Here is a 25549-nt window from a genome sequence, read left to right as displayed (position 1 = left end):
TCTAGTCTGGGGTTTTCCTTGTCTTGTTTCTCTGGGGGTGCCCAAGGCGCAGCAGTAGCGCGAAGAAACTCCACGCCGCAGGTGTGGGATTGAATCTAGAATCTGGCACCCTTCGGTATTACGAACGGTTGACCACCCAAATCTATAATATACCGTCTTTCGATCACACATACTTTTTACGGAGAGAGGTCTTGTCCCACTACGGGAAGTCGGGCCACATAAAAAAAAGTTTTGAGTCTTATCGAATAGTGAATGAATTTTTGTTTCACTTGTTTCACTTTCAACATTTATCATTTATTTGATTTTTTTTCTTGTCCATCTCACATGATTCACTGGACTTTAAGCCTATTACTAATAAATATTGTATGGGTTTTCTGTAATTCGGTTCAAACTGATTTGTTTATAAAGAGCCTTACGGTTCATACGCGTTAGACATTTTTAAAGTTGGTTTAGCTAATAATGCAATAAAAAAAACTCACGAAATTAAATTAGCAGTTTCTTTTATGTCGAAACTGTTTCTAGTGAAGCCTCAGTAGCGAAACGACGTATGGAATTATTTGGTCAAACTTCAAAAATAAAAAATTAACCTAATTTCTCGAATCACAACCAAACGAATGCTGAATGAAAACAAGATTTAAGAAAACCCAACAAATGCTAGATGAAGTGGTATCGAAATTCCTTTAAAATCGGAGGTTTTTCTTTTTTATAGTTTTGAACTGAGCTTAATAACTCGGTTAGCATATAATATAATAATAATAATAATATAACTTTTCCATTCTCGTAAGCAAAAACGATTAATAAGCCAAGCATAAATCCTCGTAAATATTTTTTTCTCTAAAAGCTTGCGTTTCAAATGTTTGTAGGAAAAATACCCACACAACACGAAGTCGTATTAAGTTGAAGAAATTGAATCACATATTAGCATTTTTCGAATCGGAATCGCAGTAAGCATAGACAATGTACGAGCAATGTATATTCTTTGTTCCATATGATGCCGATTAAGAATGTAATACGATTTTCTTTATGCATACGTATAGATAAACGAGCAATGTCCGGCTGATGTATATCGTAAGTCGTATATGATGCCGACTTAGAAAATATACGACTAAACATATACATTTTGAACAATGTACGGTTAGCGCCTCCACTTTTGTACGTATAGGCATTATTTTAGCATCATTTACGATTCAATCATATTGCATAGAAGTACGATTATTTCAAATTGATATTCGATTTACATGCATATGTGTTGTGTGGGTAGTGAACAAATTTAAAGTCGTAGTAAAAAGATAAAGACATAGAAAGATCCCACGGAAAGTATGTAAAAAGACATGTAGGTTTTCTAAGACCAATAAAAATAATAAGCAGCACCTACGGTAAAAATAAAATTGATACAAAAACAGATCGATCTAATTTAAACCAAAGCCAACAACATTCGTTCAGTGATTGGACGCAAACGCTGGCCACTATTAACAGCTTTTACATTCTTTTCCACCGAAGAAGATGTTTCACTAGAAGGTGTTCCAACACTCTTGGCGCAATAATTTCAAGATCCTGCCCCTTTTCGAGGGCCCGACACCGAATCCCGGTGCGCAAACATTTAGCATCACGGTTAGCACGAAACCGAACCGCTAAACAACATTTCCGCCGCGCCGCGCATCGAGCTTGTTCCTCTCCCCTTTTTCCCTTTGCGATCGCGAGCACCCCTTAAGGTGTTATCGTTTCTTTCAGAGGAAGACCGGCCGGCCGGCCGGCCCATCATCCGGGGTTCGGTTCGTCACTTTACCGTTCAATGGCGTGCGATAGTGTTAAACCTGCTTGATCACGTAATATGATTGTTTTCCCAACAACAGGCGCTTGGGTTGTTTGCGCGCCCGAAGGAACGAACACGCGTTTGCAAGCGGATGGCCGATCTTGGCCTCGCATGTTGATAACGTTTCCCCGAGCCCGGGGCTGTTGTTTTACCTCGCTGGTGAGGGTGTGTGCGGTTTTTCTGGTGTGTAGTTGGCAGAACATATTCCGGTCGATAGGCAGATCGATCCCGCCTGCCAGCTGTCGATCGCGAGTGGGTACAATTAAGCGGGCATCGAAACCACCCGCAAGGGGGTTTGGTTGAGTTGGTGGAGAGTATGTACACACACACACACACACACACACACACTCATCGTATGCCACTCATGCTTCGTTCCGTTCTGTTTCGTTCCGCTGTGTGTAGGGTTGCCGGCGGCTTTCCGGACTCGCGCACCTGCCTGCTGCACCAGAAGCTGCAGATGCTGAACGTGTGCATGGAGCGTCGGACGCTGCGCGAAGGTGGGCTCCCCTTTTCGATGACGTCGGCGGGGGGTGCTGCGGGCGGAGAGTCGGACGAGGAGTTCTTCGACTGTTCGGACGAAGAGGACGCCGCTCGCGGTGGTGACGGTAGCCTACCCGAGCCCGTTGGCCGGTTGTCTCGGCTCGGGAAGATGCTGCTGGTCGGGTCGGACGAACCGCTGTACATTCCCGTCACGCAGGAACCGGTCCCGAAGACGGAGGACCAGCTGGAGGACGACGCGGAGGTGATGCTGAAGCTCGGCCCGGGCAGTGAGCTGTGCACGCAGATGATGAGCGCCTCGCTGCTGTCCGACATGGAGAGCTTCAAGGCGGCCAATCCGGCGGCCGGGCTGGAGGACTTCATCCGCTGGTACAGTCCGCGCGATTGGCTCGAGGACGAGCCGGTCGACGAGCAGGACCCGTTCGGGCGCCGGGGACACCTGAGCTCGCGCATGCTCATCCCGGGCAACACCTGGCAGACGGTGTGGGAGAGTGCCCGGCACGTTCCGGCCCGGCGCCAGAAGCGGCTCTTCGACGACACGAAGGAAGCGGAGAAGGTGCTGCACTTCCTCGAGTCGCGCACCATCGGCCAGATCGCCCAGCTGTCCATGGCCACACTGTTCCACGTGGCGCTGCTGACACTGGCCGGCCAACCGAGTCCGCCGGAACGGGAAGCGGTTCCGCGGTTCCCGGAGACGCTCGAGAAGCTAACGGCCAGCTGCTGCAAGCTGTCGCGCGAAGCGTGGACCAGCGACGGCCCGCGGGTCGGTTCGGCGGCCAAATACGAGCAACTGCTCGGCGAAATGATGCAGCTCGAGTGCGTCATCACGCAGGTTCGGAGCTTACAGCGGAAGCTCTTCGAAGCGGGCGAAAGCTCGCCCGAGCTCGTCCAGCGGATGTTGCAAGCGCGCGAAACGGAGCTGCCAGAGGGCGCTGGGAGTACGATGGCAAGGCGCTTGGTGGGCATGTTCGTGGAGGCGAAGCGGGCGGCCAACGAACAGGCAACAGATCCGCACGGCGGGTCGAGTGTGGTAAGTCGATTTCGTGTGCCTTTTATTAAAAAAAAAACTCATCAATAAACGCATCAGAGAGGGCCTTGGAAGGCTATAGCAACCTTAAGGGCACGTTAAACGAAGCGTAATCGCTGGTCTCTAGTGTATCGTCGATATTCTGGCCAAGCGTCATCTGTGCTTTGTTTATGTTTTTGCAATTTGGTAAAAGTTGCAACATTTACTGAAGCTACAGCTATTATTTGGTTGTGTATTGTTGAACACATACAAAAACTACGCTAAATAATCACAGAATTTCGATAAATATTCGCAATCGAATCGAACTGTTGATTCGTTTGTTTACGTTCTGACAAGATTACGCATGCGATTGTAGGGTAGGTGAGTCAAAATTCTTTTTGACAGATTGACCAGCGAAATTTCACGATTACGCTATCGATTACGCTTCGTGTCCCGTACCCTTTAGAGAATTTTATAATTACTTTTCCACTTTTAACATTGAAGACGATAAACTTTTGAAACATGGTACTGCAGGATTTGTAATGTCTCGTCTAAAAGGAATTTTCTAATATTCCAAATTAAAGTTCTTTAAATTTTGTTATTTTATACTGATTTTTCGGTAAATAGTTGAGGAAAGTAGTTAATATCACAGCAGGAAGTTGCTCAAATTATATCAAAATTGTTACGGATGCAAAGCAAAATTATTTAAGAGATGTATTAAGTCTTATGTAAGACAGCTTAATAGTTCATTGGCGTTTTAATACAGTCATGATTGAACGATGTACAGCACGCAATGTATTAAAGATGTCAATTTGTTAATTGTAATTAAATGAATGAATTGAATATTGAAGCGCTTAAGATGGAAGAGAGTCAGTTAAATTGAAACTCAAGTTCCATAGGATACGGATGGTTCCTTGTTTGTAACGAAAGAATATTTCAATGTTAACTTTGATGTTATTCCTTACCTTCTACAGTCTCTACCGGATCCGATCGAAAAGCAGTTCACATTGCGCCTCAGCGGAGATACGGTTAACAAAGGTCCAGGAACTCCACAATTTTTGAGGTACTGCATGAATGTCAAATTGAAGTAATATTTTCCACAGGTGTTACCATGTTTTCTTTTCTTTCTTTCTAGAGCGATCCTGACCTCACAGGAATTCCGACTGTGTGGTGCATTCAGCCGAAATACAACATTTTACTAAATGCCGGTTTCGATGGGAAACAATCGAACCATTACACCATGGCGTAACCACATATATTCGATATTATTACCTAAACATTATACGAAAACCGCACGATTCAAATAAATGATAATCTTTCTCGCAATTTAAAACTGTTATGAAATATGAACATTATTTCTTGTTGTAGGTAGTTGTCCGAAATTTTATTCCTCCGTTCGTACATTTAATTGAATAACAGATCAGAAAATCGTTATTCGTTTAATCAAAAATGTTCTGTAGTGGGACTGTAACGTTATGCCAAAAGTCTCGATCTGCGCTTGACCTTGTTAGTCATTGAAATGGCGTAAATATTTTAAAATTAATATGGTTGGCATCTCTTATGTTACATGAATCAATGAAAATTCAGCACTTTTAAGGGAACAATAAGATCAGGCGAAAAACTAAATATAGAAGACTTTGCTCATTCTTAAGAAAATAACAATATCGGTTACGGGTAGATTATAATTTCTACTAAATGCATTTGTTCTCCAAAACTGTATAAAGAAAAATGAACTAATGCCCAACATGGTTTGTAACGAACTTCTTTCTACCATATTGAACATTTTATTTCTGGTACATTTTATATAAGGAAAACATTTCTGGTATAAGGAAAACATTTTAAATCTACTCTTTTTTGCCGATTATTTCCGAAAAGCCATCAGATCGCATCCTGTTGGTGTTGGAATATAATCGCAACCATCGTGAATGACCATGCGCCTCCATAGGGAATGGCTTCGCTCAAGTTTGCTGTTCCGTAGGCTGTTCTGTTTAAATCCGTATAATATTTCTCATGAAATGAAAAGTAGAAAAACACAAGCTCCTCCGCATATGGTTTTAAAACTTTATTATAGATGTTTTTTTTTTCCTTCGCTTACGATTAAACTGTTGTTACCCACGACATCGATCCGTACAGCCTGCAGTCGGTATTTGTTGTGTTTGTTTGTTTGTTTTTAGTTTTCATCAAATCGCCCACGTTCGTTCCCTCTATTAGTTTTCGTTTCCCCATTCTCGAATTCTCGAAAACAGTGTAGCGTCGACCCTCGTCTGATCGCAGTCTCACAAATGTACACTAAAATAATCGTTACCTTTGCAGTTTATTCTTCCTTTTTTTTTTGTTTGTTCCGTTTGCTTAATATTCACGACGCTCCCATCTGTCCGGCGGCTAGCAGTATTGTTTGTTTTTTTTTTTAATTAAATTGTTTTTAATACATAGTTCATTAGAATAAGGTTGAGTCCAGCGGTCGTTGCGATCCATCGGTCGGCCAACGTTAAGTTTTGATTAAATAATTTGTTATACACATGCGTTATTGTTGTCATTCGTTTTTTTTTTGTTTGCCTTCCATTTTTCGTGCAAAGCATCGTTTCTTTTTCTTCTTACAACGCTCCCAATTAAACGATTCCCTCGTTCAATAGTTCGTACTGAAAACAAACCACTACCGGGAGCCAACCTTTAATGTTCACCGAGGGGTGGTTCACAGCAGAAAGAAATACAATAATCATGAGGAGGATGAGGAGAACTATACTTACAGATTAATGATTAGTCACTAGCTTGTTGTCAGCGGTTCTGATCCCTCCTGCCATTCGGACCCCGTTTTTTTTCTCTCTCTCATCAGAATGAGCTTTCCCGTATATATTTATAGATACCTTCCCAGTGTGCCTTCTGTGTATCACCGGTTGAGAGGGATTATTATTCGGTTCAGCTCTGGCCTACTCACTCGCGCGACACTTTGTCCAACGTTTACTTCTAGTTGATTACCACATCATTGTTGTCATTGATCGTAATAAATATATATATATCAGATATATGGGGGTATATGTATGTGTATAAAGATACATCTCTGCGCTGCGTCTACACTCACTAGCTCTGATTCGATTCCGATACCGGGCAGGGGATATTTTCTACAAAGGGATTTCTGGCCTTCCGTCTGCACTACACGTTCGGATTGGTTCGGGACTTTACTTTATTTCTACGCTTTACTTCACTTTACGAAAGATTTTTCCTCTACAAACAAACTACTGCTCGTCGAGTCCCCATCAAGAAATGGCGCATTTGTCGCCCGCAATAGATGCGCAAAATCTACCTCTGCCTGACTCATCGTGTGCTTGATGATGATCCTTCACGAGGGCCCTAACCTAACCGAATCGCTACCCTAAGGCTCGCCTATCCTAGTCTCTCTCTCTGCTACACAACTACGATGCAACAACGTACGTTTGAGCCGACGTTGTTGAAACAGTTATTTATTTTGTCACAGTCACAGTAATTAGCTCCTGCCGGTTGTGTCCCTGCTGCCGTTGAGCCTCCCGCCGGGAGTGTGGGTGTGGAAATCTAAAACCATCGAACGGGTCCGTTTTTTTTTCGGGATTCGAGCCATCGAACAAACCACCACCACACGGTTGGACAGGGAAGGAGAGAAGTAAAACTCGTACTGTAAGCGCCACGGGAGAACTGTCGGCGGACTGTTGTCTTTTGCTTTGTTTTTACACCCTACTTGTATATGGTCGTGGTCGTATCTAACGTTTAGCACGACGTTTACATCAAATATACTACTACACATCACTATGTCCATCCATCGGTTGATCCGCCTCAAGAATGGTTGCAACTAATATACAGCTCCACTCGAAGTCGCGGAGATGTTCCTCCCTTGAGCTCCCCCTTCACGAACCTCACGCACCACCCCGCCTTCCTTTGCCCTAGATGAGGCTGATGATTTTGCTCGTATCCTTGGCCCGGGCCAGCGTCTCATGTCATGCCCGACCGAAGATGGCCGACACGTCGCCGGTGCTCTGCGAGTGCGGCATCGCGCCACCGTGATGGTGATGGTGGTGATGATGGGCCGACGACGTCGACGACGAGTACTTGGACGCCCCGTTTATTGTCTGCGTGCTGCCCGACGTACCATTGTTGTTGTTGTTGCCCCCGCTGTGGTGGTGGTGGTGGCTGTTGTTGTTGTTATTGTTGTGGTTCGCATTCGATAGGCCCGCACCGCCGGCGGTCACTTTCCGGGCCGTGTTCAACCGGTGCAGTGAGTATTGCTGTTGTGCCGTTTCGAGATCGGTAGCTGTAAGGGAGAGAGAGAGCGAGAGGCGAAACACCGAAAGTAGAAACGATGGGGAAAAACAGAATTCATTAGTATTTGGTAGGAAAAATCCAGTTTGAAGTTTGATAGAACTCGTCGGTCGAAACTACAATGCGAATGTGAAAGATTAATTAACGAATGCACCAAATATGATCGTCGCGCAACCATTCCGGTCACAAAATGCCCCTTTCATCGAATGAAATTAGTGCCATCGCGAGCGAAACCCCTTTTTTGTATGACTGTTATTGGTGAAACTGTGTATTTTGAAACCCGGCTCATCGACCGGATCGACAATGGAAAACGAACACTGCGAGGAGGAAAGGACGAACACATGCACAGATGATGAACAACCGTACCTTTTGGGAAACCTTTGCTACATCCTAACGAACAACTGGTAACATTCCCGACCGATGGGTTAGTCTGTACGTTTCGGTGAAAACATAGAGAGTTGTTAGAAGATGACAAAAAGAGAAACACAATATTTATTGTGGAGCAAATCGGATTTGATCTCCGGTTGAAGTTGTACGTTATACTAGCAAAATTAGATACTGACTTTCTAGCTGATCCTAGCTTACCGAAGGAAGGGAGCTTAAACGTTTTTTTTTTTAAATACTGCTCTAGTTATACTTTCAACTACTATCAAAATATGTATCATTCAATCAAGCGTGCTACTTTACTTGTTACAATTATAGGTTTTTCTTTTTCAATTAACACATACAGCAGGAAAAACAAATCCCCACCCTTTGCACGAAGAAAATGACCCCTTTTCACAATGGAAAAGCACACAAATGCGGGATGAAACATAGACACACAGATGAACACAAATGGTCCCATGATGAAACACACCGAAACACCGTACGTTCATCATTCTTCCAAGCGTTTTCGGCACGCGAAGCAAAGTTTTGTTTGTTGGCCAATTGTTGCTTACATTTCATTCGCTTTGTTTTTTTGTTTTCGTTTGCTCTTCTTATCAATCACAACTCAGATTCTAACAAGTGTCCAAAGGTGGTGGAATCCAATAGGCCTAGAATGGTGGAGAAGAGAATTTGGAGGTTGTTGTCGCTTTTGGTTGGATTTAAAAAAATATGATTGAATTTGTTTGTTTGTGAGGGTTGGGTCGCGCCAACCCCCCCAATACCGTTCAATGCCGTTAGCGAACAACACAAACACGATTGAAATGCGTCCAGTTAAAGTTAAAAAAACACCCCTTGAACTCAAGAACGGTACAAACATTAAGTAAATGAAGTTGACTGATAATGCAATCGAGATGGGATGTTATGTGAAGTGAAAACTGTTGAACGCGTATCATGCACTTTCCGAATCAATTCTTTACTTTCCAAATGGAGACAATATGTATATTCGCTCAAGGACCGGTGGTTGAGATTATGATTTTCCTGTTTGATGACGAATCAAAACAACCGTGAATCGCAATCTCAACTAACCTGCAGCTCGATGGGTTTGGGGGAAGGACCTCACAAGCGGTTTATTAGAAGCTTTCAAACCAGCACAAAGCAGCTACGCGGGATGGAGGCAGGAAAATAAGCAAGGAACAGTTGGGATGGTTTGGTTTGTTTGTTTGTTTGTTTGATGTGTATCGGAAAACAAGGGGGCGAACAGGGATCGATTTATGCATTATTTCTCTTTCTGCTTATCGAACACGGAAATCAACTCCTTGACGGTGGTGCAGCTGATCAGCAGCTTCGTCAGCGGTTGCTTCAGCGCCGTCACCTCCTTACCTACAACAAAAGAGACACGTGTTCGAACAAACGGAGCACGAGTGCGATCGTTTGAAATTTATTCAACGGTAAAGTAACGCTTCGCATGCAATAGGAACAACGGTAACGCGTAACGCTTCCATAACAAACCCAACTTGTTTGCAAGCTTGCACACAAAGAGGCATGAAAGCAACGTGTCGAAAATCGAGCTCCCAACGAAAGGACGACACCAATCCTTCTTCGAGCGTCATTTCTTTAGTTCTACAAAACACACATCACACACTTTTCACACTTTTCTAGCATTAGGCAGCACCCTTTGTACGGAGCAAAACCGGACGGCTGGCGTGGGATTCAAAAAAAAAAAAGGCGAGTTTCCGCACACCTACCTTTGACGCGCTCTTTGGTGTACCGCTGGTTCCGGTTGGAGGGAGTCTTTATCTCCGGCAGGATGGTGTTTGGTGTCATTGGCTGAGATCGCTGCAGTTTGTGGAGGAAGTTCAGCTGGCTGTCGCTGCTCTCCTTCGACTTGGACGAAACGTAGGTCGAGGATGCGCTCGGCTGCAGCCATTCGTGGCGCGCCGCCTGCTCGGGCGTCATGCGCTTGTGTGGATCCCAACTGCAATAGAAAAAAAAAACGAGGAATTGTAGCTGAAGTGGGTAGAAAATGTCCAAAATTTAACTAACTTTCTAACGCATAGTGTTTTTTTGCTTGGGAAATTTAGTTTGAACTGTATTGGGTTTACTCCTTCCTTCCCATTTAAATTAATTTTTGACTTATGATAGAATTCATTTAATTGCAACACATTTTCAATACGTGTAAAAGTAAACATTTGAGTGACATTTAAGTTTTTAAATACCACCACTTTTCAATTCCGTCATTCTGTTGCAACTAAATTTCCTTTAACCTGGGTAAATTCTCCTCCATTCAATTGTCACGAACCAAAGTGAAACACAGGTTCCCACTTCCGGCTTGCCTTCCTAAAACCATCGATAAATACCGACTGCAGCGCCCTACGAGTACATTTCCCTACGAGGCCACCGGGTCAAATTTAATCGAAAAATTACCATCCGGGGTGACCATGAATAAAAGCCAACAGCCGAGCCGGCTTTTCCGCCAACATCAGCAAACAGAAGAGCCGGGCACGCAAACGAACCACGCACCTAGTTGGCATTCGTGTGCTCCTTCCGTGAAAACGCGCCCAAACCAGACCAGCGCAGTGTGTCAGCGTGTGCTGGTTGGCCTGCCCTCCCTTTACCGGCCGCGTGGTAATTATTAAAGTAAGGTCCCACTCCGAGAGCCAAAACGAACTTACTCCAAACATTTGCTGACGAAATCGATGAACACGGTATCGTTGCAACGCAGGGCCTGCGACAGCGTCTTGGAGGCCGGTTTCCTTTTGCGCCCCTTCGAGTTGGTGATGCATCGCGGGACTCCTCGGGAATCTGGAAAATCAAAAAAAAACAATTCGTTAGACTGAAAGTCAAGGGACACAAAACTAATGCGGAAGGAAAATGTAATGCCACTAATCAGTGGCTTTTGCTTAAAAAAAAACACCCAAGAGCGGACATGGAAATAAAAACACGCCCTCCGAATGCAGGTCACGAGGCCACCTTCCGGGGGTGGGGTTTTTCCATTTTTCCGTGCTTTGGAGTAATTCAAATGGTGCGTATTGGATTTGTTTTATTTGTGTTTGGTTTATGCCTTGTTTCACTGACCGAAGAACAGCCGCTTGCGGGTCGCCAGCTGGAAGACGTCGTTCGGCGGGACGCCCAGTATTTCCATTATGCACGCCAGCTGCTCGACCTCGTTCTCCCCCGGGAACAGCGGATAACCGGTGTACAGCTCGGCCAGAATGCATCCTACAATGGAAGTGGAGAGGGGGAAAAAATACATGAGAACCATTCAGAAATTAGTAACGTGGAAAGCACAACACAAGGAAACAACGGACGCTAAATGACGCACGAACACCGATCGTAATCTTTGATCTACATCCTGTCGGTGGGTCGCCGTTCAGGAAACGGGAACAGGTAAAAGGATTAGTCAGTCGAGAGGCGGGTTGTTTCGTACTCGTCGGTGGTTCAATTGGGGGGTGGTTTTTTTTCTACTGCAGTTGTTTTGTGTGTTTATTTTCCACCCACACGATGAATGAATTGAACAACGGCGGGCCGGTTGTTGCATGCTCGATTCAATTATCACTAAGTGGTTGAGCATAAGTTAGCAGTTGGTGGTTGGCTGGTGGTTGATTTCCGGGTCGATTGCCGCTCTCCTGCCCCTCTGCTGCCCCTCCGAGTGGTTCCTCTTTGTTTGCGCCCCTCGAACGTGTGAACATTCGGTGAGGATTGTAGATAGATATGGCCTATAACTTCGCTTCCTTCTTGAGCGAGTTCGTCGTCGTCACACACACACACATGACGAGAAGTATGGAAACGGTTGCGGTTTTCTTTCTTTCCGTTTTACGATGCATCATAAAACATTCGCGATGAAGAGCCCTCACGACGTTTTCGAACGTATGGGAATGCATTTCGAAGTCAAAAGGGATACGTTTTACTGACAATTTGATTGGATGCAAATTGACAACCAACACACAACCAACCAACCCACCAACTACCAGCTGCTGACGAAGGCGGGAAAACCGCATGTTGACATACATGATTGCTTTATTCCACCTTCGCAAGAACGATTTCAGCGGCCAAACGATCCGATTCACCGACCCATCATCACCGAACGGCCATCTTTATTGAAGCGTTAAACCACCACCAACGATCATAACGAAGCGGGCAGAAAAAGTGAAACAAATGAAACAAAACACACACGCCTCATTAACAGGGGTGTCAAATTTATGCTCACATCACCTACACCCGAACCCGGACGGCGCACGCGAAGCGCACTGCGGCATCATCCTTTGCTCGTTCTACCGCAAGGACGAAAAGGGGAAAAACATTCTCCCGAACGACAGGAGGTGCCGAGAGGAACGTGCGGCTTTCGGGCGAAATCGATTATTTCCACGTGCATAATAAAATATGCACAATCGGGAGGGGGGCCCCACGAGCGGAACAGCCCGAGTCCGCTTCTCATGGTCACCGGTTTTTGATTGCGTGAAATATTACGTACCGTGAAACGGTAAACCGGAGATGCCGGCGCAAGCAAAGGAAGAGAAGGAAGCGGGGTTGATGTCATGCAGTTTTCACTCGTGCTCGTTCGTTGCTACAATTACACACCAAGTGCTTGTGTGTTTTAGATTTTCCCTGGTTTTATTTGCGCTTTCCGTTCGGTTCTTTGCGCAATCGTGATCTGATACGGAAACTAAACGGAAAGTGATTTCTTGCGTTGGTAGATAACGTATGTGTGTGTGTTTAAAGGATTGAATGTCTTTGCCAACAACACGGTGCAACTTGAAAATGACCATGCGCCTCCATTCGGTCGGCGAAAATCGAACAACCTTGCAATTAGTCTCGGAAAAGGGGGGGGAAAACAAACAGACGAGAAATATTTGTTCAAATAATTAGATTCCCCTTAAGCCGTACGCATTTTCCCGACGTTGGTTGATTTTTCTTCTCCATAGCTGTCATGCCTTTGTTGGAAAAGTGTTCGGGAATCATAAATCTTTTTATTTTTGTGTTCACCCCAGACTCAGACAGACATGTGTGTGTGTGTGTGTGTGTATTCGACGGATTGATTATTCCATCAAATATGCATTCCGCACCGACACTATCCGATTATGCGAGGTCAATTGGAAAACCGTTTCATCGTTTGGCCTGGGTTTTGTGTGCGGGGGAGGGGGGAACGGGAAATCGTATGTTACCTTTTGGCCTGTGTGTAGGTGTTTGAGTGTGTGTTTTTTCGAGCTGGTCATCTAAAATTCATTTTCTCATTGTCGTCACGGGCTGAACACCGAAGGGTACCACCTACGTCACATTTGCTGTCCGAAATTAAACTCCCCCGGGGGGAGGGGGGAGAGGGAAGAAATGGGAGTCGGGGAGTTGAGGCTTACCTAAGCTCCACATGTCGATACCCTTGCCGTACGGGTAGCCGAGGATGACTTCCGGCGACCGGTAGAAGCGGGACTGGATGTAGGTGTAGACGGTTCGGTCGGAAAAGCACGAGCTGCCGAAATCGATGACCTTTATCGAACTGCTGCCCCGCTGTTTGAGTAGCACGTTTTCCTGGAACCAAAAAAAAAAAAACAATTCGGAGATTGGAAACGTTTTCGATTCGGAAAATTGCCCACCCAACTTTGGTTTGCTCGTTCGGCAGAAATTTTCAACTTACCGGTTTTAGATCACAGTGAATAATGTTCAGATCGTCGAGGAACCTTAAACACTTGACGATCGAGTTGCAGAACCGCCGGATGAGGCTTAGGCTGAATCCCTGATAGTTGTTCTTCTTGATCAACTCGTACAGGTTCAGACTGAAAAAAGAGAACAACAAACGAGAAACCAAAAGTGTAGTTAGTGAAATGGATCAATTAGCTTAACGGCTCTATTTCATGTCTGGCGATCGTTTGACGTTCGGCATCGTTCCGTAAAGCGGACGACGACTCGCCCGACGCAGGAGTCTTTTCTTTTAGCCCAATCTTATAAAAACCTCGCGTTTGTCTAACTTCAATCGTACCTTCATTGTTAAATGTCAACCACATTGACTCCGGTTTCGTAAGTTTGTTATTTTTCCATACAGAAATAAAACCTAAACCGCGTTCCGTCCATTTAGTAAACAACAGTGGCTTTTCTCTCCAAATCACAAACTTTAAACATTAGCCTACGAGAACGCACGAAACGACAGTTCGGGCGAAAAAGTTTGCAAAATGTTATCGCAAGGTTCATGTCCTCCGGCAATAAGTAAAAGTTACGTTTAATTATGTCACTAAATGTTGTTGATGTTGTTGACTATTTTTCCACCGAAACACTAAACAACCGGAACTCCGGGAACGTGGAGGGTTTCCGAAATTTGTGTCTTTGGTTAAGGCTTTCCACGGTACATCTGATAAGAAGCGCAAAGCCCGTTCCGAAGATTCGTCCCAATAAGCTTTACTTCCGGAAGTCGAGAGCTTCGTAATGACCTTCGAGCTGTCAGGCTGGGGGGATTTTAATTTGGCGAATTGTTTACCACTAAACAGCAAAAGTTTGTGGCCTGGGAAAATGGCAATGAAAAATGAATGGAGGAGCGTATCGAAGGGCACACGGACTCGGAATGGCGAATAAATAAACAACTTAATAGCTACAACGAAAAGCTCCCCATCCGCAAACAGAAGAAGGCACCTCGAGAAGGAGGGCTTTCAGCGTTACTAATTGTTTCGAATTATCCTGCTTTATGAAAAATAATCCCTCCCAACGGAAAGCCGTCTTCTTCCACGGGGACAAAAGGTGAGCAAAACGATTTTGTCACGGGGATGCAATGCATTTTAAAGTTTAAAAAATTACCCACCATCATGCTACATATATCTTGAGCGGATCTGCGGTAATTTATTTACCACATGCAACACACGGAGCCGATGCACCGAATGCACAAATGTGCAGCTTTTTCAGTGACCTTCCCTGACCTGAATGCAAACGCCAGGGAATAGTTGAGCAAACTTTCGGGTGTTTTCCATTTCGGTTTTCCCCCTTTGCCAAGGGCTGAAATGTCACGGTCATTGCCTCAACAGGACAGTAAAATTAATGCGAGCATTAAAAAATTCGAAACAAATTAAGAAAGCATGATAAATACATTAAAATATGTGTATGTGGAGTAATCTTGCTTCGGGAAAAACCTTTATCCCGAGTATGTTGAATTGGTCTCCCGTTACGAAGGAATGATTTTCCGACGTCCGTATGAGTCAGTTCTCGTGTTTTCCAGCTGAATGGTACAAAGTTCCTGTGCCATCTCGCTAAGGGCGACTTCCAAAAGACGGGTCGAAAAACCCGATTCCCCATGACCTTCCGTTTGTCCGTGGAATGTTGTTTTTCTGTTTCGCTGGATTAAAAAAATGCTAAACGCTTCAAAAAGGAGCGAATTAAAATAAAACGCAGTATCAATACGACGCGGGTGTCCCGAAAACTTTCCTCCCATTCTCGTGTCAATGTGAAACTACCAACGGTTTGTTGCAAAAGTTCGACCGTTTGGCGCAACCGAAACGCGGTCGGTTCACTTGCGCGATTTTCCCACGTCAATTTTTGATGGTCTCCCGTTTGGCACCCAAATGCGTCTAATTTTTCCCCGCACCCTCAAACACCGTCGAAACTTTCGCCCTTAATCGTCAAGCGGGCCCAACGAGCGTTCCATGTTGACGATGGATTACGATAGCTAAACATAGCGTGGAAGTGGAAGAAGCGCTTGCGGAGCTTATCTGATGAGCTCCCACACGGAGTATGTGTGTGTGTGTGTGTGTGTTTGTGCAGTTCCGGACACGGTGGCAAACGATGAACTGGAAATGGGTAGCGAACGGTACCATCCGGTCGCCGGAAGACACGCCGCTAAAGTTTGCCAGTGAAGTGATTTTTCATTTCTAGCAACCAAACTTTATCCATCGCTGCGGCTTTTCCACGCGGGGCCACGCGGGCCAAGCGGGGGGGTGAAGGTTAAAAAGTTGTGCCCAACCCGGGCAGTAGGTAAGCCCACGCATCGGCGCCCTGTAACATACGCCAGGCCGGAACCTTCTTCGCCGAAAGGGACAACTTTCTGCCACAATCCGTTTAACGTCGGCATGATGAAGTCCTTTTTGCCCAAGCGGCGTGCGTGGATGGTCGGATGGTATTGAACAAGCGACCACGCTAAAAGCTGACCCTCTCCCATCCCCTTACTTCACACGGGTAAGGTGACACGAAGCCAGTTTGGGCGTTCCTGTGGTCGCCTCGGGCCTCGCCGCATTAGAAAATGCGTGTTAACCGAGTTAGGCAACAGTTTGAAGCCTCGGGCCGGATGCGTGCGGGCAACCGTCGGAACGCTAAATGGCAGTTCATAATTATCTCCAAGTTGAATGAACAACCACCGACGTTTGGGGCACACGAAGGTTTGCGCACTGTCTCGAGATGGTTGGCAGCAATTAAAATAAATTATAAATAATCTAATTTGCGTTCGGAAAAATAAACCAATTAGAAGTTATTAATTATTAGAAACATTAAACTGGCTGGAACTCGCGGACGCACCGATGATCTCTCTAAAACCGATTTGACTTTACTAATCTATTCTTTTAGTGTTTTCCTGAAAAAGGAAAATAAATTAATTGCGGCTGGTTTTTAATTCGGAAATAAACGAGTTGTTTAAATCCTCCAACCAACGATTGCTCGTTTAATCAATAGCGAAGATACTGATCGATTTGTTTTCAAACAAGTTCCTTCACATCTGCACCGGTTCGCACAGACACCGAATGACAAACGGAACCATTTCCCTCCCCCCCATCGCTCCCCAAAGTCGTTGCCGAAGCCGTTTTTATCTTTCGCCGTGATTTATTTGCATATCATCGTCGTTATCGGGCAGCATACGACATTAAAACCCGGAGCGCGCGCGAATCCATCACAAGCCAGTTACGAAACATGCTGCACGGTATTATACATATTAATCCTGCCTTCCCCCCAGCACGTCCCTGTGTTCGGGGTTTTCCGCGTCGCAATTTTCCCATTATCACTCGTCGGGAGCTGTCGATGCGGAGGAAAGATTTAATTAAAACAACCCAAACAAACTTATCGCACCAGAACTATCGCACAACTATGGGCAATTAATTGCGTTCCGGCCCCATCGCTCGGGAGTTTGCTCCTTTGGCCATCGCCCGTTCGGCGTTGAGTTGCAGAAATTACGGTACGGTAATTTTTTTTTGTTTTTTTCGCGAAAGTAACTCGAAGTTGGTAACCTTTTTGCGGCAACAAAATGGAAACATTTTATTTTTCTTCTCCACCTAACCGGTGCGAAAGGCGAGGAAGCCAAGCAAAACTTGCGGTGAACTTGCGATGCGAAGAAAATTGGACGATTTTGGACAGGACTCCGAAGGTTCTCCAAATGTTTCACCAAAAAAAAAAACAAACCCCCCCCCCCCCCCGAAAACCACACGTAACGGTAATGTTTCGTTTTAGAAGGAAAAGAAAAACCCCTCCAGAGCCAGCCGGTGGAGACGGGAGTGCGAGAAAATGGCAAATATATTGGATTTATTTTGGTTACGGCAGGGATTATTTTTAGCACAACTTGTGCATTTTTTTATATGCAAAGAAAAACTCGGACTCGTCAGAAGAAAAAACCGAAGAAACTGTAACGAAGGACATATGGAGTCGAAAACGAAACGGTTCAAGCGAGCATAAATCCCGTGCGCGCGGGAAAACGGATATCGCGTACACTAACTCACACTCGCCATCGCCGAGGGTTCGCAATTGTACATTGCAAATGAAACCCAAACCGAAGTAAAGCCTTGCACGGCCCTCTGATTGGCAGCAGGACACGGATTGCGTTCGAACGGAAATGGGGAAAGTAGAAAAGTTACCAACCATGCTGGTGAGCTTAAGCGGATTAAGTTGAACGGTGTAATAACGGAACCGGTACTCATTGCCACAGCTCGACGTAACGAAGTTAATCTGCTTTTGTTAAACGAAAAATGTGTGGTCCAATGTTGCACCACAAGGGATGACTCCACCAATTAAATTATAAAGGCCAAGGAGAATCATCGTTTTCTAATGGATTCCTGTTAGTCTGAAACATAAATCTCTACCCTTTTTAGGAAAGTTTGCAAATAGCAACAGTGAGGAGCAACAAAAAAATAGATAAACACTGTCATGGTTCATAATCGTCGATTATTTAACCAATCTTTGGTAGACCGAAAAAGGAAAAACTCCCCCTTCCAAAAAAAAAACGGCGCACGGGACGGCGAAACAACTATCAACCCATCCAGCCATCCAGACGTTAAGGGCAACTTGTGCATGTTCCCACTAATGGGCCCAAAATTGCACCCCATTTACTATTGGGTGTAGAAAGATTTATGGCACCCGACCCAGCGCTACCCAGAGGCCGACTCCCCGAATCGCACTGCGACGGAGCTGAACTTCGACGTTCGCAAACGCCAGACATTACATACGGAAAGAAAATGACAGCGCAGCTACTACTACTACTAGCACAATTGGGCTGCTTTCGACGCGGTCTTAAAAACGATATTGCTCAATCAGCTGGCTGGAAATCGAATCCTTACGGATGGGGAGGCTCCCGTTTAGGACGTGACATGCGAGTTTTGCGAGCAGCGCGTGACGTCAGAAAACGGAACACATGCGTGATTAACAAACTGCCTTATAAAATAGGGGTCGGCAAAGTTCATCTCAACTATAATCGGATTTGTTCACGATGTTAGGTTTGTTTTTTTTCCCAAAAATGAAGATTAAAATGATTGAAACATGCCAGTGTAATATTAGGTGAATTCCTCATATACCTATTGAAAGCCTTTTCCTAACTAGCATTAGTGATGGTTCTAACATTTCCTAGTCTCGAGACTCACGATTCCAAAATCCGGCAGCAATCAGTCGTTTACTCTGTATCCAAAATAGCTTCAAGAAATACAGTTATTATACTCGTTACGATATAAAGTAAGACTCGCAACATGGAAAACATCTCGTACATGAGTTATTTTCACTACTGAGAGCCTTCAAAACCAAAATATTTTAAAATTATTTGAGTAGAGAATTAATTTTAAGTACTGTTAAAGAAATTAGCTAACAGTGTACAACGAACCAAACTGTATTTGTTGAAAAAAATCAAAATTCAACGTCAAGAATAATATTAAAAAAAAAAATTGAATTTCTTATGCTTTATCTACCACCACTTTTTAAAGTTAATTTACTATTTTAAAACTTGATACTCAATTCAAATGGGTTAAGCATTACTTTGAAGACTCTAAATCATCATTTAAGGTACCCGGCCCGCGCTTTCGGTTTCTTTATATAATCATCTGGCCCATTTTTAGGAAATGTATGCCGACCCCTGTTCAAAAAGTGAGGATTCTGGTTCGTCGTGTGCGCCCAAATGCTTACCTCATAAGCTCGAACGTGATGCAGAGATGGTTGCGGAAGTAGAAGTAATCCAGCATGTGGATGACGTTGTGGCTTCCGTCGGCGTCCTTCTTGCGCAGCTCGTCCAATATCCGAACTTCGACGAGGGCCTGATGGTGGAAGCGCTTCTTGTTGCGGATGATCTTGATCGCCACGTACTGCTTGGTTTTGTGATCGAGCGCCCGGATCACCTGCCCGAAGCTGCCCTTGCCGATCACCTCCAGGATCTCGTACCGGTAGCAGATGTGGTCGTGTACGATCTGCAAACGTGGGATGAGGCGGAGATTAGAACAGAGGCTAAAAAAGCTGAGTACCGAGCATGTCACCTTACCTTCTGATAGCATCCATTTTCATCGTCGAAACCGTTGTTCGCGCCGACTCCGGCCTTGGCATTGATCTTGCGTGCGACCAGTCCGAGATAGTAGATTTCCTTGTACTTCTCAATTTCCTGCTTCTCGAAGTCTGTCAGGTGTATGCCGTGGTAGTCGAGCGCTTCTACAAGAGGGTGAGAAGAAAACAGGATACGGGCGGTTAGGAAAATGCGCCAAGGTTCACTAGGTTGTGCAAATATTGAATTAGTGTTCGTCCACGACTCCTCGGGGCTCACATGCTTTACGGCTTTTGTACGCCTTGTTCCAACACCTTCGTGGTCCGAAAGACGGGAAATATTAAATTAACACCTTCCTGAGCGCGGCCACTCCCAGCCCAGGTCCTCACGAAAAAGTCCACTAACCAACCGTAAGCACCCTCCTACACCGCATACACGCCCACTCACGCCCCCCCTTGGGCTCCTCTCTTCAGGATAATGAAGACGTAGAGTGTGCATGGAAGGAAGTAACATTCGTGTGTATCAGTTATTTATAATTCACAACCTGCAGGCAAGGCACGTGAGTGAACCTCCGGGGGACGGTGAGCTTCTGCAACCAAACCGCAATGACTCCCGCCCTCACACACCATCCCTTCATTGCCGAGGAAAAAGGGCGGCATCATGTAAATTGCAAAGTGGCCCTTTGCACCACACACCAGGATAAGTGCAATCCGCGTGCCAACGTGCCATCGAGCCTGCAGCGCTGGTGTTTGCCGTTGTATCTGATGTGTGTCGTATCTTGTCTGTACTAACCTCACAATGCGGAACACACGAAAGCAAGAGGTGGTTCTTGGAGGCTCCAGGTTTAGGGAAAAAGACGTCCCAAGCAAGCCGTCATCGCTCGTTTGTTTGACTCCGTACGGTGAATCATGAGACGTATGTCGTTTTGATTATGTTTACCAATGGTACGGCGGAAGGAAACGTCTTGGTGTCAGCTTAATCCGCGGAGTTGCTTCTAAAATTGTTTCATTTTCTGCCACCGAATCCGAGAGACGTTAGCTTTGCTTCATCATCGTGCACAGCACAACATCGTTCGCAACATCACTCTGACCTTGGAACGTTATCCTTTTTCCACGCGAAAAAAAGGCATGACTTTGCAAACCGGTGTGCCGTATGAATATGGTCTGTACATCGCAATATGTTCATGAATTGTGACACGCTACAAACAAGCGGACGGAACGTTCTTCATCAAATGTTCTTCCCAGAACTACATCTTATCCCCTCGCGAAGGTTAGAATTTTTCCAGCGTTCATGTCAGGAGTTAGGATATTAACAACATTTCCTTATGACACCTCCCCCACCCCCTGTACCGCCTTTGATCTTTGGTAGGGCTCTCTCCAAGGTTGGTTCCAACTAACTGTGGCGTTACACAGGTTATTGTGTGCAATTGTAGACCGTGTGGATTACTGTGCTCGTTTTATCACCCGCCATGATTGGCGCATTGACGATGGCAATTGATAAATGACATGACACTGTCAGCTTTAGATAAAGGTACGCGCGCACCTGGTACGGCAAGTGGAGGATATAATCAAATGGATTTCTATTTATGACCCCATGGCTTGTCGTAAACGAAGCGGTTCAACAATCTCGTCGGGACTTTATGCACAATCCTTCGAAGGTTACGTTTGGTACGGGGAAAATATTTATTTTCTGATAATTTGCAATTGTGATCGTAACAGTTTTGATAACAAAACGAAATGATATACAAAACCATGTAAATAGCACATAATACATTTAAGCATTGATGCCATATTTGTTTCAATAATTTAGTACATTGTATGGTTGTTTTAAAAATACATTGTAGGGGTTTATTATAGCAACTGTGTCCCAATATACCAAAGCTAACACGCTCACACCCTTGTTACCGTTGCCGTAACATTGTTACAATGTATTTTCTAAAAAGTCCAAGGGGAAGATAGAATTTGCCCACAACATTTCCGGTCCGCCCGGACATTGTCGTTCGCGGTCGTCCACCTTTGGGCGTATGCGGATCGGCCAGGACATCGTATGCAAATTGCCCGCCACCGGCAGTCGGAAAACCCTAGACACTAATCACTTTTCCGCCTCCCTTCCGGCCGAACCCGTCGGAGTGGTTCAGTTTCGTTCCGGAGGGAATTGGGAAAGCCAATTCGGAAAACCCGACAGGCCATCCGAAGGCCACGGCACGCAACATGTTCCGTCGTATCGCTGCCGATGGAGGGCAGGGATGAAAGAAAAAACAAATTTCCTCCCGAGGGAACCCAAACCGACCGTGGACCGACGTTTACAGGGAGGCCCTTTCGTCGTCTTGGAACCGTTTGGTGTATTTGTTGGGGCTTAGATCGGGCTTGTCGGTAGGATTTGATAGTGCAATAACCAAACCCCGGCTCATGGCCCTGGTTTTCCCAGCGGATGTATCCTCCCAGTTTCACGGGTTTCGATTATTTTAACCTGCTGTAACTGGTCCGTTGTGCCGTTCGAGCGCGCCTAACATCGACTACGGTAGCGTTACGTCAAACGAAAAATAAAAACAACGGGAGTCGCATTTGACAACATCGACATATTCATAAGTTATTTTTAACTAGCAAAACCCGAACTAGGCGCCCTTCGATAAACGACAGGACGAACTCTATAACAAAATAATTGAATTGATTTCATCGGCGATTAGTAGAAGGCCGAAGTATGGTTCTGATGGCACCGCTAGAAGTCGGTTATTTCTGCACGGGTTGTCTGGTTTATGTTTTATTTTATTTTAAATTTAATATTGCAACATAAATAGCACAATATTGCAATGCAAAACAAGTATATCAAAAGACACGTAAATTTTGTACCATTTCCCGTGTGAAAAAATCTATCAAAACCGCATGTAAAATAAAACACCCACACCCACACACACACAGATACAGATGCACAGGATGTCCATGTCCTTTTTTCCCCTCTTGACATTCGATCTACGAAATCGCCGATGAATACAACTTTACCTCGAAAAACCGACGGGCGGTGGAGCGAAAAATCATTCTGATTCGATTTTCCACCTTTTTAGCCCTGGGTAAAGGCGGCCATTTTTTGTGGAAAAACTAACCACCCTTCAGCAGGTGAAAAGGCGTTGGCAAGTGGATTTCTGTGGAAATGAACTTCGGTTTCGGGTGCCCGAGCTCCAAACGGACCGCAAGGGCTCACGATACATTACATTTGCGGATTTCTATTCTCGCTCCGGTTCAAGACCATTTGCTTTTCAAACGGTTGTGGTTGTGTGTGTGTGGGGAAAAGTGTGTTGTGTTTTGCTATGAACTTAGGAAAAACATAGTAAAAAAATACTTAATAGAAATTTCATCCTTTTTCCGGACTGATTGGATGTTTGAGACCTGTTTATGTTTAATGTTGTATGTTGATTGTATCCTGTTTGCGTTAGCAGCAATTTCCCTTGAACCTATTTTTTCAGGACCAAGGATGCAAAGAAAAAAAATCAATAAAAACCCTATTCACATCAGAACCGGTAGCAAACTAACATGTCAGATGAAAGAACATAAAAATGTGAATATAGTTGTCTGTCAAAACCAGAAAACTTCCCCAAGTTCAACTAGGTGTAAAAAATTAAGATGGAAATGCGTTCCACCGTTTGAAAGCAAGTATTTTCCGCTCATGACTAATAGAAGAAATGTGAAAAGGGTTAAACGAAACGAGTGCTGCGAAACGAAACTTTTCCCAACCATAAAATTTGTCAGACAAGGTCCGAATGATGGTTCAATTTGAGCTTCTGCTTCGCGAATTTTTCTAATTTCTTTGAAGGTGTCGTCTAGTGTAGCATTATCGTAGTGAAGATTAAACCGCTGGCTATATCCACACTCCTCTTTGCAATCTTATCTTTGTTTCATTAGAAAATTGTAAATTTACACCCCTGTTGGATTTGTAGAGTACATGACTGCATAAAACCAAATCAGGTATTTACTTCTCTTTGCGGCTTGTAGTACACCATAATCCTTCCTTCAAACACTACATCATACAACTATTTAACTTGTTTCATAAACCAGAAATCATAGAAAGGACGTATTAACCGACTTTACTCCGAAATGAAAACATTAGCCAAAGATTACGTTGTCCGCCTGAAATTGGACACGTTTCTTCTGCGTTGGTCAGCTTATAAACGTGCTAACAAGCAGCCTTTCCCATTTGTTTATTCCACGAAAAGTTCTCCGCATCATTGGCGCTGAGCCTGAAAGTTGATGAAACACGTTGTTTCGCCATTTTTTTGTACTTTTTTCTCGTGCTTCCACTAGTGTGCGTGCACAGATAAGCCTCCGGTTGTTTTTTTTTTTGCTTCGGTCACTCGAACTCTCACGTATCCTGCGGCCATCGTATAGGGTTTCCCCTTCACATTCACGCACCGTTGCCGACGAAACACGCGGTGGAAAAGCCCTCTCCCGGTGGTCCGGAAAAATCATTGCACAACCGGGCGAAAATCGGACCACCACTCGGAGTCTACTACTTACTTGCGGGCGTCATGGGCAGCATCGGTTTGTCATTTTCCAACTCGGTCGTCGAGTTGTTGTTGCTGGAGGGACTGAGCGGCGGCAGGGCGTTCCCGTGGGCGTCAATCATGGCGGAGCTGTTGTTGCTGCTGCTGTTGCTGCTGCTGCTATTGTTGTTGTTGTTGTTGGTGCTATTGCTGCTGCGGCCAGCCCGGAAGGCGTTCCTGGTGCCGCTGCTGAGGCCGGCGAGTTCGGGCCGCGCGTCGAACAGATGCGCCGTCGCGTCGCGCTCCCTTCGCACCTTATCGTTGTCCAGCTGGACCTGCGGGAGAAAACAAAAAACACAACAGGTGTTAGTAGTGCACATGACGACTCACTTGCGTTAGCAGAAAAATTGCACCAAAAAAACAAACGCGCACTCTTCCCACGATTATAACCTTTGCAACGAGCGGCTTCCTGTCGGCATGGTCGAGCGGAAAACACTTCTGCGGCATAACGCACAGGCAACTCGATCCGAGCAGCTTCGAACGTAACGATTTGCGAGACATCTCCACGCTGCGCTCATAGCCTACTCCTACCCGTTGTCTGTTCACACAAATCCACGCCGGCATCGGAAGAGCACGCGGCCGAACCAAACATTTTCCGAGCACAACACGCACCGCGGACCTCTTCCTTTCGGCGTTCAGCTCGGTCGGCCGAAAAGCTGCAACTGAAAGCCTGACGCCGTCCGTCGTCGTGGTCGTCGTGGCCTTCGCCGAAAAAATAAAAAATAACACGGTCCCGCACTAAGTTTAGACGACGGGAGATTGGCGACTCAAACGTCACTTATCGTTATCAAAAGAAGAAAAAAAAACAGGGAATGGCAAAATCCCGGCGTCTGATAGGCGCAATGGCGGCAACCGCAAACCGGGAAGGGTTGTGGCTTTGGTTGGTATTTGTTTCGGGTTTCGGCCCGAAACTTCCCACGCAAACCATAAACACCGCATTATCTCTATCGATATGCAAATTGGGACTACTGATAATTTGAACTTGACACCGTCCCCGGTGACAAACCGGGCCTTTCCCTCTAACCAACACCACCAGAAAATGCGCCCGATGTGCATTTTTGGTTTTTAAATTATCCCTGCTGCGGTTACCAAAGAGCTCCAAAGTGAAATCGGGCGGTGATTAGTCCAGAGGGAGGGTGGTAAAAAAAAAGAATGCAACAAAAAACAATGCATTAGTCATCGTACCCACTCGCGCAGTGAAAATTAAACATTATCAAGCGCAACAAATTTTGACTACAATCGTTTTTTTGCAGCCGGTTTGTGGTTCCCGATGCCACTTTCTGGCTTCTTCAAATGAAAGGAAAAATAATAGGAAGCTCCCCACGCGACAGCAACGACGATGACGGCGACGGTGATGGGCGACAT

At 45.2% G+C, this 25549-nt stretch overlaps 1 protein-coding gene across 1 annotated transcript in view; it reads right to left on the bottom strand.

Moving 5' to 3' along the window:
- Positions 1 to 7282: 7282 nt before the first annotated feature.
- Positions 7283 to 25549, bottom strand: part of LOC131284281 (dual specificity tyrosine-phosphorylation-regulated kinase 4-like) — a 68063-nt gene continuing 49796 nt past the window's right edge. Inside the window, exons 3-11 of the mRNA XM_058313138.1 lie at positions 24159 to 24459; positions 19654 to 19817; positions 19305 to 19582; positions 13600 to 13738; positions 13322 to 13493; positions 11046 to 11189; positions 10643 to 10772; positions 9716 to 9945; positions 7283 to 7596 (exon numbers count right to left, since the gene is read on the bottom strand). Coding sequence (XP_058169121.1) covers positions 7283 to 7596; positions 9716 to 9945; positions 10643 to 10772; positions 11046 to 11189; positions 13322 to 13493; positions 13600 to 13738; positions 19305 to 19582; positions 19654 to 19817; positions 24159 to 24459 — 1872 coding nt within the window. The remainder of the gene's footprint in view (positions 7597 to 9715; positions 9946 to 10642; positions 10773 to 11045; positions 11190 to 13321; positions 13494 to 13599; positions 13739 to 19304; positions 19583 to 19653; positions 19818 to 24158; positions 24460 to 25549) is intronic.

This window comes from Anopheles ziemanni, chromosome 2, assembly GCF_943734765.1.
Source record: "Anopheles ziemanni chromosome 2, idAnoZiCoDA_A2_x.2, whole genome shotgun sequence".
Taxonomy (NCBI): Eukaryota; Metazoa; Arthropoda; class Insecta; order Diptera; family Culicidae; genus Anopheles; species Anopheles ziemanni.
Note: the sequence above shows the minus strand (reverse complement) of the source record. Positions and strands in the feature narration are given on the sequence as shown.